Raw genomic sequence first — 14,934 nt, forward strand, 5'->3', positions numbered from 1 at the left:
GGGATTCTTCCCAGTTTTTGTGACAGTGGGCATTAATGGGGTAGTCTTCCTAGAGTGTCCTGCTCCTTCTTTTGAAACCCACGCCCTGTCTACATGGCTACACTCTCATCTTGGGCACAGCTGCCTAATCCAGGGGTAGGCACCTGACCCATGCTAGACCCTTCTACAACAGTTTTGGACTGGGACTTAGGGAGTTCCCAGCTTCTTTCCTATTGGTCTGCAGTGAGAGGCAACAGTTATAGGCGATAAAGATGGATGATGGAGAGGGAAACCAGAATATGTTCCAGTAGTTTCTGAAGGCTCGTTCAACTTCCTGTTTGTATTCCATGAGCTAATATATCCCCCATCCTTTCTCTGAGGTAGTTTCAGTTTGATTTTTTTTTTTTTTTTTTTGGTCACTTGCAACCAAGTGTACCCTGACAGGCATAAATTATATTTGTTTGGATGCCATAAAGTGAAAGGCTCTAAAATGTAGGATTGGCTTATATGAGGAAAAGTGGGGAGCATGGAGGCCCTCAATCCAGAGCTGGGAAGTTAACCATCCTTGTTTAGAAGTTGGTTTAATGGGGGCGCCTGGGTGGCGCAGTCAGTTGAGCATCTGACTCTTGGTTTCGGCTCAGGTCGTGATCTCAGGGTTGTGAGATCGAGCCCTGCGTTGGGCTCCCTGCTCAGTGCAGAGTCTGCTTGAGTTTCTCTCTCTCCCTCTGCCCCTCCCCACCTCATGCTCTCTCTCTCCCTCTCCCTCTGCCCCTCCCCACCTCATGCTCTCTCTCTCTCTCTCCCTCTCAAATCAATAAGTAAATCTTTAAAAAAATTTATAGAATTTGGTTTAACTGTTATGTTATTTTTTAGAACTCCAGATATATACCTACTGAGGTTTTCTAGAACACTTTACTTCTTTTAAAAATTTTTTTAAAGATTTTATTTATTTACTTGACAGAGAGAGAGCACAAGCAGGGAGAGCAGCAGAGAGAGAGGGAGAAGCAGGCTTTCAGCCGAGCAGGGAGCCCAATGCAGGGATCATGGGATCATGACCCGAGCCGAAGGCAGGCACTTAACCTACTAAGCCACCCAGGCGGCCTTCTAGAACACTTTAGAATGTGGTAGTAAAATGTGAGGATATCAGGGTCTATAGAATACGTCTGGTTGCTTCAGTAAGGTGTCCAAAGAGGCACCCAGGCTTTAATCCTAGCCCGTCCCTCTGGAAGCTGAGAGGAGAGCATTTATAGCTTTGGAAAACAAAGCCCTTTCTACTAGAGATCCAAAACTGTGACCAAAAAGAATTCTGGCTTTAATTCCCGTGAAGTGGAGAATACAAACATCAATTTAAGAAGCAGCTGAGTAAGTCTGAAAAGATCTGTGTTCCTTGAAAACCCACAAGCCTGGGGGGAAGGGGATCCCCCTGTAGGATAACCCCCAGGCCCGAGTAACGGAACCACAGTTCAGAGGGATGGTATGAAAAGGAATTAATTCATGTAGAATGGTTAGACCAGGGACTGGCCACAGCACAACAGTAGTAAACGTTTAAGTGCCATTACGATTGTCCGTTGTTACTTATCTTTTCAGTCTCGACCCAGGAAGATCTGGAATATTCTCTGTCAGCGAATCACAAATGCTTAGTTTTGCCTTTCTCCTGCTCTAAAATTAGCCTAAGGGAACCTGGGTGGCTCTGTCAGTTGAGCCTCCAGCTCTTGACTTCAGCTCAGGTCATGATCTCAGGGTTGTGAGATCGAGCCCCGTGTGGGGCTCCGTGGTGAGCGCAGAGTCTGCTTGAGATTCTCTCAACCTCTCCCGCTGCATCTCCCCCCGCACATGCGTGCCCGTGAGCTCTCTCTCCCCCTCTAATAAATAATAAAATCTTAAAATTAGCCTAGATATAGGGCTGGCAAAGCTCTACGTTCCCTAGGGCAGGACCAGCACAATGAAGCAATGCAGTCTCGGGACTCTGCAGAACCCAGGTCAGCGGCTACACCGTGTGACCAAGAGGGCTTGGGTTTCTAGGCCCTCTTGCCCTGCCTGGCGTTTGGAAGGAGACTGAGTCCTCTGTGACTAAGTCCCCAGGCTCCTGAACAACGCGGGTGGGTTGGAGGTGGGTTTCACAGGGTGCATGCTGGAATTCCAGCTAAGAAGGGCTTGGGGCATCTCAAGGAAATATTTGTACAAATTCAGAAGTATCAGCTGGTGGTGAGCTGTGTCAAGAGCACTAACATAAACCATCGCAAAAATGTAAATGTTTTTAATGGTTTATTAACTGTCCCTGTGACCAAAGGATTATGGCCAAATTCCTCATGCTTCCCTCTTCTGTAACCATTAGTAACCACACTGTTAGTAAGGAAACAAGGAAACAAGATGTTAGTATTCCAATACCCCTAGAACTTGATTCCAGGCCTGTGACGTTTAAAGCCCATGCTATTAGCCTAGATCTTGTACTGTGTCCCAAAGTCTCTCCTACCTGAGATTTGCTTGGGATGGGGGAGGAGATTTGCCAAGGATAGTCTCGCCTTAAAGGGACATGTGTATTGTGCCCACCACTGCCCGGGTGTAGAGGAACTCTGGCCCATGGGGGGAACTGGGCTCTGTTCTTGGCATGGTCACCTGCATAAATTCAGTTGCCCTACTCCGTGATGGTTACTTTAAACTTCCATCAGCCCTGGGGCACCTGTGTGGTTCCATTGGTTAAGTGTCTGCCTTCGGCTCAGGTCATGGTCCCAGGGTCCTGGGATCGAGCCCTGCGTCTGGCTCCCTGCTCAGCGGGGAGCCTGCTTCTCCCTCTCCCTCTGCCCCTCCCCCTGCTCGTGCTCTCTCTCTCTCTCAAATGAATAAATAAAATCTTTAAAAAAAATAAATAAACTGCATTCCCACCTTCTTAACCCCTCTTTCCCTACCCTGCTTTAAAAAAAAATTGCATTTATCATTTTTAAATATTCCACATAATTTACTTACTGTCTGTCTACCCCCCACTAGAAGAAGGTGAGCTCCAGGAGAGAAGAGAGCCCTGTCTGATGTGTGTACTCATGATTTCCAAGTGTCTAGTACACAGAGGGCACCCAGTGAGTATTTGTTGATAAATGATACCTGATATCAATTTTAAACTCCATTTAAAATGTATCATCTCAGGCACCTGGATGGCTCAGTCATTAAGCGTCTGCCTTCTGCTCAGGTCATGATCTCAAGGTCGTGAAATCAAGCCCGGCATCGGGCTCTGCGCTGAGCAGAATCTGCTTGAGATTGTCTCCCTCTGCCCCTCCCTCTGCTCTCTCTCTCTCTCAAAATAATTAAGTAAATCTTTAAAAACAAACAAAAAACAGTTTCCCTTTGCAAATATTAGTAGCCCTGGATTTGCCATTACATGAGCAAGCTCAAGAAGTAAAATAATGTAGAGCAGTAGGAAAGAAGGAGTAGTCGAGCTTGCGGGGGAGGGGGGGAAGCAAACAAGAGAAGAGATGGAGGAAACCAGCCCAGCCTCCAGCCCCCCAAGCAAAGAAGCGTCCTGGAGGGCGCTCCCTCATTAGGTGCCCTGTACCTGATCCGTGCACCAGTACCAGAGGGATGGAATGGACATTCCAAGTAGGATCCCGGGCCACGGGAGATCAGATGTCAGGGGGTCTCGGAAAATATGGAAGGCATCTTCTCGGGGCAGCCCGCAGCTATTGTTCTCACTCCGGTTGCTCGCCACGGCCAAGAAGTACTTCTCCTTCAGGCCTTCCATCCCACCAACTGCAGCAAAACCTAAAACGCAGAGGAAACCCAAATTTGCCAGAAACTCAGAGCAATCCATGGGGAGTGGTCAGGGGATGGCTGGATGGGTGACATCCTACTTCGAGCAGCGCTAACAAAGAAAGTTAGTCACCTTAAAGGTTCTCGGCCTTGTTTTTATGCCTTTGGTGGTGATTATGTATTGCTTCTCAGAATATTAATAACCAATGCATAATACAAAATACATAGGATTATAAAGGAAAACAGATATAGCGACGGCAATCATCAAAACACAAAAACTGTGGCTTAGTAGTTATTTGCTCCATTAAACAGTAAGACCGAGCAGCAGGTCTAATAACTATTCATTTATTTTTAAGTACTCTCTATGCCCAGCATGGGGCTCGAACTCACAACCCTGAGATCAAGTGTCACACACTCCACCAACTGAGCCAGCCAGGCTCCCCTGTAATAACAATTTGGTTTCTGTTCTCTTTTTTAAAGATTTTTATTTATCTGACACAGAGAGATAGTGAGAGAGCGCACAAGCAGGGGGAGTGGCAGGCAGAGGGAGAGGGAGAAGCAGACTCCCCACTGAGCAAGGAGCCCAATGCGGGGGGAGCCCGATGCGGGGGGAGCCCGATGGGGAGCCTGATGCAGGGCTCGATCCCAGGACCCTGGGATCACAACCTGAGCAAACGGCAGATACTTAACCGACTGAGCCACCCAAGCAGCCCTTAAGATTTTTTTAAAGTAATGTCTACACCCAATGTGGGGCTTGAACTCACAACCCCAAGATCAAGAGTCGAATGCTCTTCCAACTGAGCCAGCCAGATGCTCCAAAAGGCTTTTTTTCTTCTTTTTAATCACTCTAAAAGATAATCTACTGTCTAAAGCAAAACTTGTAGCAGGGCATCGGGGTTTAGGGCATGTGTAAATGTATGATAACGATAACACAGAAGATGGGAGGGAGCATCTGGGAGTGTAATATTGTAAGCTTCTTAAAGGATACATGAAGCAGTAGGATAATATTAGAAGGAAGACTGAGATGAACATTGTAAACTTTAGGGCCAACACCAAAATAATTTTTATTTATTTATTTTTTTAAAGATTTTATTTATTTATTTGACAGAGAGAGACAGCGAGAGAGGGAACACAAGCAGGGAGAGTGGGAGAGGGAGAAGCAGGCTTCCCGCTGAGCAGTGAGCCCGATGCGGGGCTCGATCCCAGGACCCTGGGATCATGACCTGAGCCGAAGGCAGACGCTTAACCAACTGAGCCACCCAGGCGCCCCACCAAAATAATTTTTAAAAGAAGAAAAATGGAACCAGAGGACATTTGGAACAAATGGACAACAGCTGACAGGATGGTAGGTTTTAATCATCCCTATCAATCAGTACATAAATGTAATTGACCCATAGATAGAAATCGTCAGATTGGATAAAACAGTAAGACCCAACTATATGATGTCGACAAGAAACCCACTTAAAATATAAAGAATAGGAAATATATACATATATATATGTATAAACACATATCTATGTTTATAAAGACATAGATAGGTTCAAAGTAAAATGATAGAGAAGTATATACCACTCAGGGGCACCTGGGTGGCTCAGTCGCTTAAGAGGCTGACTCTTGATTTCAGCTCAGGTCATGATCTTGGGGTCGTGGGATGGAGCCCCACATGGGGCTTCTCACTCAGCAGGGGGTCTGCTGGAGATTCTCTCTTCTTCTGCCCTCCCCTCCCCCTTCCTCTAAAATAAATAAATCTTAAAAAAACACAAAACAAAACAATAAGTTTCCATAAGCCCAGTTCTCTTCCAGCTAAAAGAACCATGTCTCAAGCAAATCACCCATGACTGGAATGCCCCCGTGGTATGCTTTTGACCCTGGGCTTGCTGATCACAGTGACGAAAGCAGATGTCCCTGAGAGAAGGGGTTGTCATCCACCCAAGTGACCCTGGGGCCCCACTTACTGTAGCCCATCAGGATGAGCGCTCCTATAAGCATGATCAGGGTCTGCAGGGCATCCGTGTAGATCACAGCGGCCAGGCCACCTGGGGGTGGGGGTGGGGATAAGCACCGAGGTGAGGGTCGGGTACCATGGTGGAGAGGAGTTACCCTGGGGAGCAGACAGAACCTGCAAGTTCAAGCCCTGCCTGAGGAGATTTCTCAGTGTTGTTTGCAAAGATGGCCACAGTATCACCTTCCTGAGCGCATGCACATTTTGCACTGTGGTTTTGCTGCTCCTTCCATGTTGAGATGAAGCTGATTTCTCTACCTCTTAACAAGGAGCTTGGCCAGATGGCTTGCTTTGACCAGCAGAACATGGCGGGAGTGATACTATGCAGCTCGAAGCCTAAGCCTCAAGGGCCCAGAAGCTTCTGCTCTTGCTCTCGTGTTGTCCTGAGACCACCGTGCTTCTTTAAGAAGTCCATGCTCGCCTCCCGGAGGGTGATGGTTCACACGGGGTGGGGGGAAGCCCAGCTGAGAGCCCATGCCAACCACCAGCCGCCTGAGTGAGGCCACCTTGCCCCACGCAGCCGTTCCAGATGTCATCAACCTCCTGTTCTTGATGGAGCCCGGTGAGATCTGATCATGGCCATATAATTAATGGCAGCAAGTCTGCCGGCAATCTTTCCAGTCTCTTCTCTGTACTATACCTTCCTCTTCCTTCTTCCCAAAGGGGAAAGAGATGCTTCTCTGATATGAGCACGTTTACTAGTGGGCAAAGTCAGTGTGCAATAAAAAACGTGCATAGAGGGGCGCCTGGGTGGCTCAGTCAGTTAAGCCACTGCCTTCGGCTCAGGTCATGATCCCAGGGTCCTGGGGTCGAGTCCTGCATCAGGCTCCCTGCTCCCTCTGCCTGCTACTCTCCCTGCCTTATGCTCTCTCTCTGACAATAAATAAATAAAATCTTAAAAAAAACCCAAAACCATGCACAGAGCTGTGGCGTTCTACTCTGATTCTCCCTCCTTGCCAGCGGGAACAGGGCCCTGTCACAAACGCGGAGAGAGGCCCAGGGTCCGTTCTGGCCCCAGCCCTCTGCTGCAATTAGCCAGCCTGAGCGCAGCGAGGTCCTGCCACTAAAAGCCAGCATCATCTCTACACTGACGAGCGTGAGCATTTATCATGCGCCTGGCACTGGGTTCAGTGTTTTATTCAATTGTTCACCAAATCTCTGGTGAGCGCCCCGCCGAGCTCTATGTGGTAGGGAAAGAGAGGCAAACAAAACAGCATGTCCCCGGTCCTCAGAGAGATCAGTGTAATGGGGACAGAGACCCCCAAACAAGGAAACACAAAGATAAACTGGCTATTGCCACTCGCCCTTCTCTTTCCCTGGGCTCCAGGCACAGGGCCTCCGTGAGTGCTGACCCCCCCTGAGATCCTTCGGGGGGTCTTTGCATATGTTTGATTTAGTCGCTTTTCCGCTTAGAGCCTCCAGTGGAGATCCACGGCACTTAGAACAAAATCCAGGCGCATTTTGTCTCCTGCGAGGCGCTGGCGGCTGGTCTTTCTCCCTCATTAGGGCTGCTCTACCACACAGTGCCCGGCCTTGCATCCCTCTCTGGCTTGTGGGAACGGCCCCCGGAGCTGAGCGGGACGCAGCCTGAACCACCATTTGCTCGCTCAGCGTCAGCCAGAGTGACCGCCCTTTTGTTTCCCAAACCAGCATGTTCTCATCCTAAGAGTCTTTACATGTACCCTCTGCCTGGACTTCCCTTCCCCTGCACTTCTCCTTAGAGCTTCCTTCGTATCATTTAAATGTGGTTCAAACATCACCTTAGAAAGGCCTTCCCTGAACATTCTATGTGAAAAAACAAAACAAAACCTCCTTATCCCATCACTCCCCGTCTTGCCCTGCTTAAACTTCATTCAGAGCACTTATCACATTATACTAATATATCCTGATATACCATGATATACCAAGAAATATCTTCATTTCCTTGTTCGTTGTCTGTCTCCCCATTAAAATATAAAGTCCTTTCGGGTAAAGGTTTTGTCTGTTTTGTTTACTGCTCTGCCCCATTCCTAGCACGATGTCTCGCACATGCTAGGTAATATACAGATATATTTGCAGAATGGATTATATTACACCAAGAGGAGGCAGACAAGGGTGAAGCTGGAGCAGAATGAAGATAAAAAGGCAAATATTCCAAACCAGATACTTGTCCCGGCCCTACTATAGGCCAGTCTCTCTCCTACAATGCAGCTCTGACGGGGAAAGAGGAGGCTGCCTGACCTCAGGCTCAGAATTAGGGCCGCTTACCATCTAGCTTTACAGAGTGCATGTGAATAAACATGCACTGATAGTTCTCAGTAAATAGTTCTTCAATAAACAAATGGGAAATAGCTTGATGCGGTTGTGGTGCATTTTTAAATCCTCCTTCTAATTGGGAAGCCCTCTTCCTTTGGACAATGGCTAAGAGAAATCACCTTGTCTGGGGTTGTGGAGTGAGGTGTAATAAATGAATGGTTTCAACACATGGGAACATCAGAAGATGGGCCAGGAAAAGATTGAGGGGTGGTGGGCCACAGTCTCTCAAGCATCACCCCTTGTTCAGACACACCTGCAACAGTGTACAGAGCCGTGACGGCCAACAGCCCAACTATGGCCAGGTAGAGATCAAGGTGCAGAGACTGCTGGATAAAGATGGCGCCTGCATACATGTCCACCTGGGGAGACAGGAAGTTGACGGATGAATGAAAGGAGGGACATTTTCAGCACAGGCTCCGCTAAGCTTGGATTCTGGCAAACACGGAAGAGTTCTCTACTGCCCTTTCTTCAACCACCTCTTCCCAGATCAGGGTTCTCCAACTGGAGCCCTGTGGGCTGTTACATTTGACACCCATTCACTGGGCTAATACAACAACCTCCTCAGTGGTCTTCTTGCTTCTACTCTTGGTCTTCCACCCTCCACCCTCAACACTGCAACCTTTATCAAATACTGTCATGATCAAACATCCTTCTCCTGCTCATTAAAATTCTTCAGTGCCCCCCCTCCATGGCCACCATGATAACGTCTACATAAATACATTAGAATTGCATGCCAGGCTCCACAGTCTGCTCGCCCCTTGGCCTCATTTCCTTCACTCCCTTCACATTCCCTGCTTCCCTAACAAGCCCTGCCCATCCATCTGGAATGCCAGTCCCCCTCTCCCCAGTTGGTAATCATCCTCGGTCATAACTTCCCCTGTGAAAGCTTCCCCACATCTATAGCTTCCCACCAGACTGAAAGGCAGAGTTCTGAAAGGATGTTGTCATCGAACGTCTGTCTTTCAAGCCTGCAGCTGGTGTAGAGTCCATTATTGTTGTTTGGATTGAATGGAATTTCTCTGCACCCCCCCCCCCCACTTGGGGCAAGCTCTCCCCAGCCCCAGCTGGAAGCGGAGACAGCATCAGCGTGAGTCAGGCCAGCTGAGCACACGTGCCTGGAGGCTGCAATGCATCTGCTCTTGGCCTCTTTCTGGAGATCTGCCCATCCAACCAAAGGCCAGGGTGGGGCAGGCCCGATGGGCCTCAGCACACCTGATGAATACCTGATGACTGCCTGATCCCAGGAGGAAGAGAAGAGCCCCCCACCAAGGCCTGGCAGGGCTCTCAAAGAGTCCTGTTGTGCGACCTGCACCATCCTGACATGTTGCCAAAGCAGGAGTGGAAAGAGGTGTCCTTCCCTCCACCTTTTCTCCCAACTTCCTCTCCCCATGCTTACCCTCTTCCCCCACCCCTCCCATCCTCCAAGCTCCCTGAAGCCTGCCCAAGGAGAGGAAATGCATGGGCAGGACACACTACCAATGGCTGTAATCAATCTTCTCACCAGGCTGTAGGGACGTGGCCAGGCTGTGTCCCCGCCTTACCGAGATCTTGGTGAAGATGTAAATGAACAGGTAGAGCACAGCCAGGATGACGGGGATCCTGTTGCCACCAAAGCGTTTCCTTAGGTATTCTGGCATCGTGGTGACCTGGGGGCCAGAGCTGAGCTGTCACCACCCACCTGATTTGGGGCAAATGGCCTCAGGGCACTGGCCCTTCCCCTCCCCTCCCCCTTCCTCTCCAAACTCAGCAGCACTGACGGTCTTCTTAATCATAGACTTAAGAAGGGAGGAGAAAATGGGGGCAGAGGGGTGGCTCAGTCTGTTAAGCATCTGCCTTTGGCTCAGGTCATGATCCCAGCGTCCTGGGATCGAGTCTTGAGTCGGGCTCCCTGCTCAGAGGGGACCCTGCTTCTCCTTCTGCCCTTCCCCCTGCTTGTGCTCACTCTCTCTTTCTCTCAAATAAATAAAATCTTAAAAAAAAAAAAAAAAGGAAGAAGAAGGAAGGAGGAAACAGGGGCAGAGGAGTGGGGTGTGGAGGAACTGGGGTTCTGTGCGGGCGGATATACGCACCTATCACTGTGTGAGGCATTGAAAAAAATGTTTCTGAAACATTTGAAACATCTGAAAGCCTGTGCCCATCTTCATCATGGGTCAGGAGGTGGGAGGTGCTGAGGACAGGGCTCCCCGGTCCCGCCTGTGCAGCATCCTTCACCATGCAAGGAGCTCCCAGGGACTGGCTAACGGATGTCCTCAGGTGGGAGGGGGGGAACTCGAGGGTGCCCCTCCCCAATGGTCTCCCCATCCCAGAGCACCCTGACTCACCTGCCCAGCTATGTAGATGGGGAGGAAGATCCAGGCCAACATCAACACAGAGAACAGGCCCTGCCCGAGAAAACAGAGTCAGGACTCAGCTCCCACCTACATCGAGGTGCTGATTTGGATTTCCCTCTGCACTTGGAGGTCACCTGGCCTGGCTCCGTCTTGGGTTCAGTACCTCATCCTCCCTGGGCTATCATATTCCCACACTGATAATGGGAGAAGGGGAAGAAGGAGGGAAGCGTGGAAATAGAAGCTTTCCTGTGACTCCTCATTCAGTGTCCCCCAAAACCTCGTGTCGTCCCCCTTCATCCAGGCGTGGGCCCTCCCTCGTTGAGCCAGGATGGGCTCCCTAAGTGAACCCCAACATACAGTAATATGCATAGTGTACTTAAGTGTGCGGCACAGAATGAGCATTTTAAAAATGTTAGTCACTAAGGGGCCGGCTCAGTGGGTGAAGTGAGTCACTCTCGAGCTCGGGGTAGTGAGTTCGAGCCCCACGCTGGGCATGGAGATGACTTAAAAATAAATAAATAAATAAAGCTTGTTTTTAAAAAAAACCGTTAGTCGCTGTGAAGACGAAACTCACTACTAAGAGTGCATGCCTGCCCGGTCAGTGAAGGTCATACCCTGCACGAGCCCTGCTACACAAGACAGCGTGTCCTATCTCTGGGGTATCTGTGGGGTGCCAGGAAGGGCAAGAACCACTGAACCACAGAACTACATTTTTGTGATGGCCGACTGGTATCCCTCGGGTCCTTCTATCTTCTGCATCCACAAGGGAGAGGTTCTGAGTCCTCTTCTCCCACACATTGGTGTTTTGGAGTCCCAGCCTTCTGGTCCCAGGATCAAGCAAACCCAGACAAGCCTGAAGCTTGCAGATCAAACTGATTTTTGCCGACCAGCGGTGCCTTTGGTGCTTGTTTGTTTTCTCATGAAGTACAACTCTATTTTTAAAAAGTACAGGGTAGGGACGCCCGCGTGGCCTGGTGAGTTGAGCGTCCAATTCTTGGTTTCAGCTCAGGTCGTGATCTCGGGGTCAGGGAATTGGCCCCACCTCGGGCTCTGCACTCAGCAATGGAGACTGCTTGGGATTCTCTCCCTCCGCCCCTCCCCCCACTCATGCTCCCTCTCTCGCTCTCTCTCTCTAAAATAAATAAATAAAATCTTTAACAAAAATAAATAAATGAAAGTACGGGGCATTCACACTGTCCCCCAGGATCTACCTAGTAGGCAAAGGGTGAGCTGTACCCGCCCTGGTAAAATACTTACATTTAATTCATAAGCAGTGACAGAAAGGCCTGCAGCAGCGCCTGACCCTGCCAGGCCAACAAAATGTCCACTTCCCACGTTGCTGGCAAACAAGGATGCGCCCACCTGTTAGGAGATGGACAAGTCAGATCTTGGAGGGATGGTCTATGGTACCTTCTCCCCACCCTCAGTTCTTCCCATGCTCCAGAGGGACCAAGACAGAAGGAGAAGTAGAGGAGGCAGGGCCATCCCTAGCCTATCTGGCACCTTTTTTTTCAAATTAGGAAAAGATTCTTCTTCCCCAAGACTTACTTCCAACCATCAGAATTGGCATAATAAACATGTATATTTATGATGGCTAAAATGTGAATTGTGAGCCATAGGGTTGTGCAGTGCACAACATGAACAACTGTATGCAGCATCCCCAGGGAAAAGGATGATGGGTATTGTGGAAGGTGCTTCATGATGAGAATCAGGAAGCCTGTGTTCTATTCCAGTTCTGCTTCTAATTTAGCAATGTAAATAGCCCTCCTGGTAGAACACTAAGTGGCCAAGCTTATATTCAATGATCCCAATCCCTGGTCTCAACTGATTGGACCAGACAGCCCTGGGCACCTGGCCCAAGCTGGGTCAATTACATTTTCTCTCCTGGGAATCTGGAACTGGGACACCATCTCTGTTACTAAATCCTAGCTAGTTTCGATCACTGAGGCCTGCATTCTCTTGGCTAAACATAGAGATTAGCCAGTGATGGAAGGTTGATAAAGATATATTAGTACCAAACTGTGAATTTTTCTTTTATGTAATCAGGAGGATTGATAGAGACTGGCACAGAGGTGGGCATGGGACACAATCAGAGATAAGATATTTTCTGGGGATACTGCCATGGAGGTAGGTGCTCTTCCCATACTGGACTGAATTTGAGAAGATGAAAAGTCTGGAGCAGTGTCTGCCATCTTGTTGCCATGAAGTTGGCCCTGTTTGGGAATAGTGCCCATCCAGAAGAAGAGAAGTTGATATGGACAGATGGAAGGAAGGAAAGAAGGAAAGAAGGGATGGGGGGGAGGGAAACCAGGTCCTAGTGACATCACTTGAGCCCTTGCCCTCAGCCATCCCTAAAACCAGCCTAACTAGATTTTTCCCTTGGGTGAGCTGATGGATCTTTTTTGTTCAAACATTTGCATTGGAGCTAAGCCTTCTCTAGACCGTGACTTTCACACTACATACAACCAGAGTCTTGCGAGACCCAAGGCTAAACAGAACATCAGCCCTCGAAGAATCTTCGAGAAGTGACTTTAATTGAATCAAAGATCACTTACTGGCCACCACACCATGTCCCCTCCAGCTAGGAAGTAGCCTTTCACTGTGTCTCTCTTGGTCTTCACTGTGGACTGAAACAAAGAAGAGGGCAGGTAACAATCAGAGGCATCCCAGAGCTCCTGAGCCATGGATTACCAACCGCGAGTCCAGCAGGCCAGATTTGGACATCAAATATAGTTTAGGTTTTTTTTTTTTTAAACCCATGGTTTAAGAGGATTTTAATTTGAATGCTTTAGAGGAGACATAAATTCTTCGGGTCAATACAACCCCTGCCACTCCCTGCTTCGCATACTTACGGCTCACCTACGTATTTGAGTTTTCACCCCAGGGCTTATGTAGGAGAGCTCATGATGGGCACCATTTCCTGAGTATCAGTGCAGCGTAGCGTCACAGTAACAGAGCTGGTAGACACCACGCTAAGCTTCTAGAGCTCATCTCATGTTAATCCCTACCAACTTCTATGAAGTTGGTGTCATTAGACCACAATCTAACAGATGAAGACCCTGAGGCTCGGAAGCAAACTTACTTATCTTGTGCCGTATTTCTAGATAGCGGAAAGGCCGGGAATTCAGACCCAGGTCTCAATGATTACAGACTCCTACATCCTTCAGTCTGACAACCTCATACGTTGTAGGAATTTATCCTACATTATAGTTGCACACATCTAAAATAATGAGTGTATAAGATTTGTTGATTTGTTGACTGCAACATAGTTTGTGACAGTAAGATAGGAAGCAATCCAAATGACCCTCAGAAGAAGACAGGCTAAATAAATCACGGTACGATCATCTCATGGAATCCTGTGCAACTTTTAAGAAGGCGAGGAAGCATCTATGTACTGATATGAAAAAATAGCCAAGAGACTATGATAGGTGAAAAATAGCAAGGTGAAAAAACAACATGCAGGGCACCTGGGTGGCTCAGTCGTTAAACATCTGCCTTCGGCTCGGGTCATGATCCCAGGGTCCTGGGATCAAGCCCCACATCGGGCTCCCTGCTCTGCGGGAGGCCTGTTTTCTCCCTTTCCCTCTCTCCCTGCTTGTGTTCCCTCTCTCGCTGTGTCTCTCTCTGTCAGATAAATAAAATCTTTAAAAAAAATGTGTATAATAAGCAATTTCCCATTTAAGAAAGAGGTAAATACACACAATAATATTTGCTTGGATTTCCATAAGGAAACTCAAACTAACGTGCAAACAAGTTAACAACAGTAGTTACCTGTGAAGAGAAGTGTAGTAGTGAGACTTTTCACTGTATGTCACTTTAAGTTGCTTTTATTTTTGAACCATGAGGCTGTATTGCCTTTAAAAAACAAAACAAAACAAAACAAAAACAAACCTTCCTTTAAAAAAGAAAAGAGAACATGACCTTCAAAGTGAAGGAAATATGGCTTCTAACTCCAGCTCTGTTACTAACTAACATACAAGGAGCTTACATTTTTTTTTAAAAGATTTTATTTGTTTACTTGACACAGCGAGAGAGGGAACACAAGCAGGGGGAGTGGGAGAGGGAGAAGCAGGCTCTCCACAGAGCAGGGAGCCCGATGTGGGGCTCGATTCCAGGACCCTGGGATCAGGACCTGAGCCGAAGGCAGATGCTTAATGACTGAGCTACCCAGGCGCCCCGGGAGCTTACATTTTTGAGCCTCAGTTTCCTTGCTTATAAAATGGGTACAGTAGTAGTGTCTTCCTCGTAGACATCTGTGCAAAAGTACATGGGGTAACACAAATTTGCAAGCACCTAAGACAGCACCTGATTTATGATCCACACTCGGTCCGTTTTTACAAGTGTCAAGTTCAGATTACTTGATCACCTTGGGCGAGTTTCTTCCCCTGCCTTCCCTGGCGGCTTACCCATAGTCCCACAGCCAGGACAAAGAGGAAGTACAGAACCAGCACGGCGATGTCACCTGGCTCCAGGTTCTTCTGGGGAAAAGCCTCCAGGGGATCTGACTGGGTGGGCTGAGGGCTGCTGGAGCTGCTCTCCATGGTCCTGAGCAAACGTTCACTCCTGCGGGAAGTGCAAATGTGCATCAGA

The 14,934-nt window shown here is 48.4% G+C and overlaps 1 protein-coding gene across 5 annotated transcripts in view; it reads right to left on the reverse strand.

Moving 5' to 3' along the window:
• SLC5A11 (solute carrier family 5 member 11) overlaps nucleotides 1–14,934 on the reverse strand; it is a 37,652-nt gene that overhangs the window by 12,785 nt on the left and 9,933 nt on the right. For 2 of the 5 annotated variants that reach the window (XM_036112501.2, XM_036112499.2), the window contains exons 2-9: nucleotides 14,751–14,907; nucleotides 12,900–12,971; nucleotides 11,602–11,706; nucleotides 10,336–10,395; nucleotides 9,556–9,660; nucleotides 8,268–8,373; nucleotides 5,673–5,753; nucleotides 3,524–3,729 (exon numbers count right to left, since the gene is read on the reverse strand). In XM_036112501.2, the coding sequence (XP_035968394.1) occupies nucleotides 3,524–3,729; nucleotides 5,673–5,753; nucleotides 8,268–8,373; nucleotides 9,556–9,660; nucleotides 10,336–10,395; nucleotides 11,602–11,706; nucleotides 12,900–12,971; nucleotides 14,751–14,885 (870 nt within the window). In that variant the 5' untranslated portion in view covers nucleotides 14,886–14,907. The remainder of the gene's footprint in view (nucleotides 1–3,523; nucleotides 3,730–5,672; nucleotides 5,754–8,267; nucleotides 8,374–9,555; nucleotides 9,661–10,335; nucleotides 10,396–11,601; nucleotides 11,707–12,899; nucleotides 12,972–14,750; nucleotides 14,908–14,934) is intronic. The other 3 variants (XM_036112500.2, XM_078074675.1, XM_078074676.1) reach the window with 3 other exon arrangements.

Source organism: Halichoerus grypus, chromosome 6, assembly GCF_964656455.1.
Source record: "Halichoerus grypus chromosome 6, mHalGry1.hap1.1, whole genome shotgun sequence".
Lineage (NCBI taxonomy): Eukaryota > Metazoa > Chordata > Mammalia > Carnivora > Phocidae > Halichoerus > Halichoerus grypus.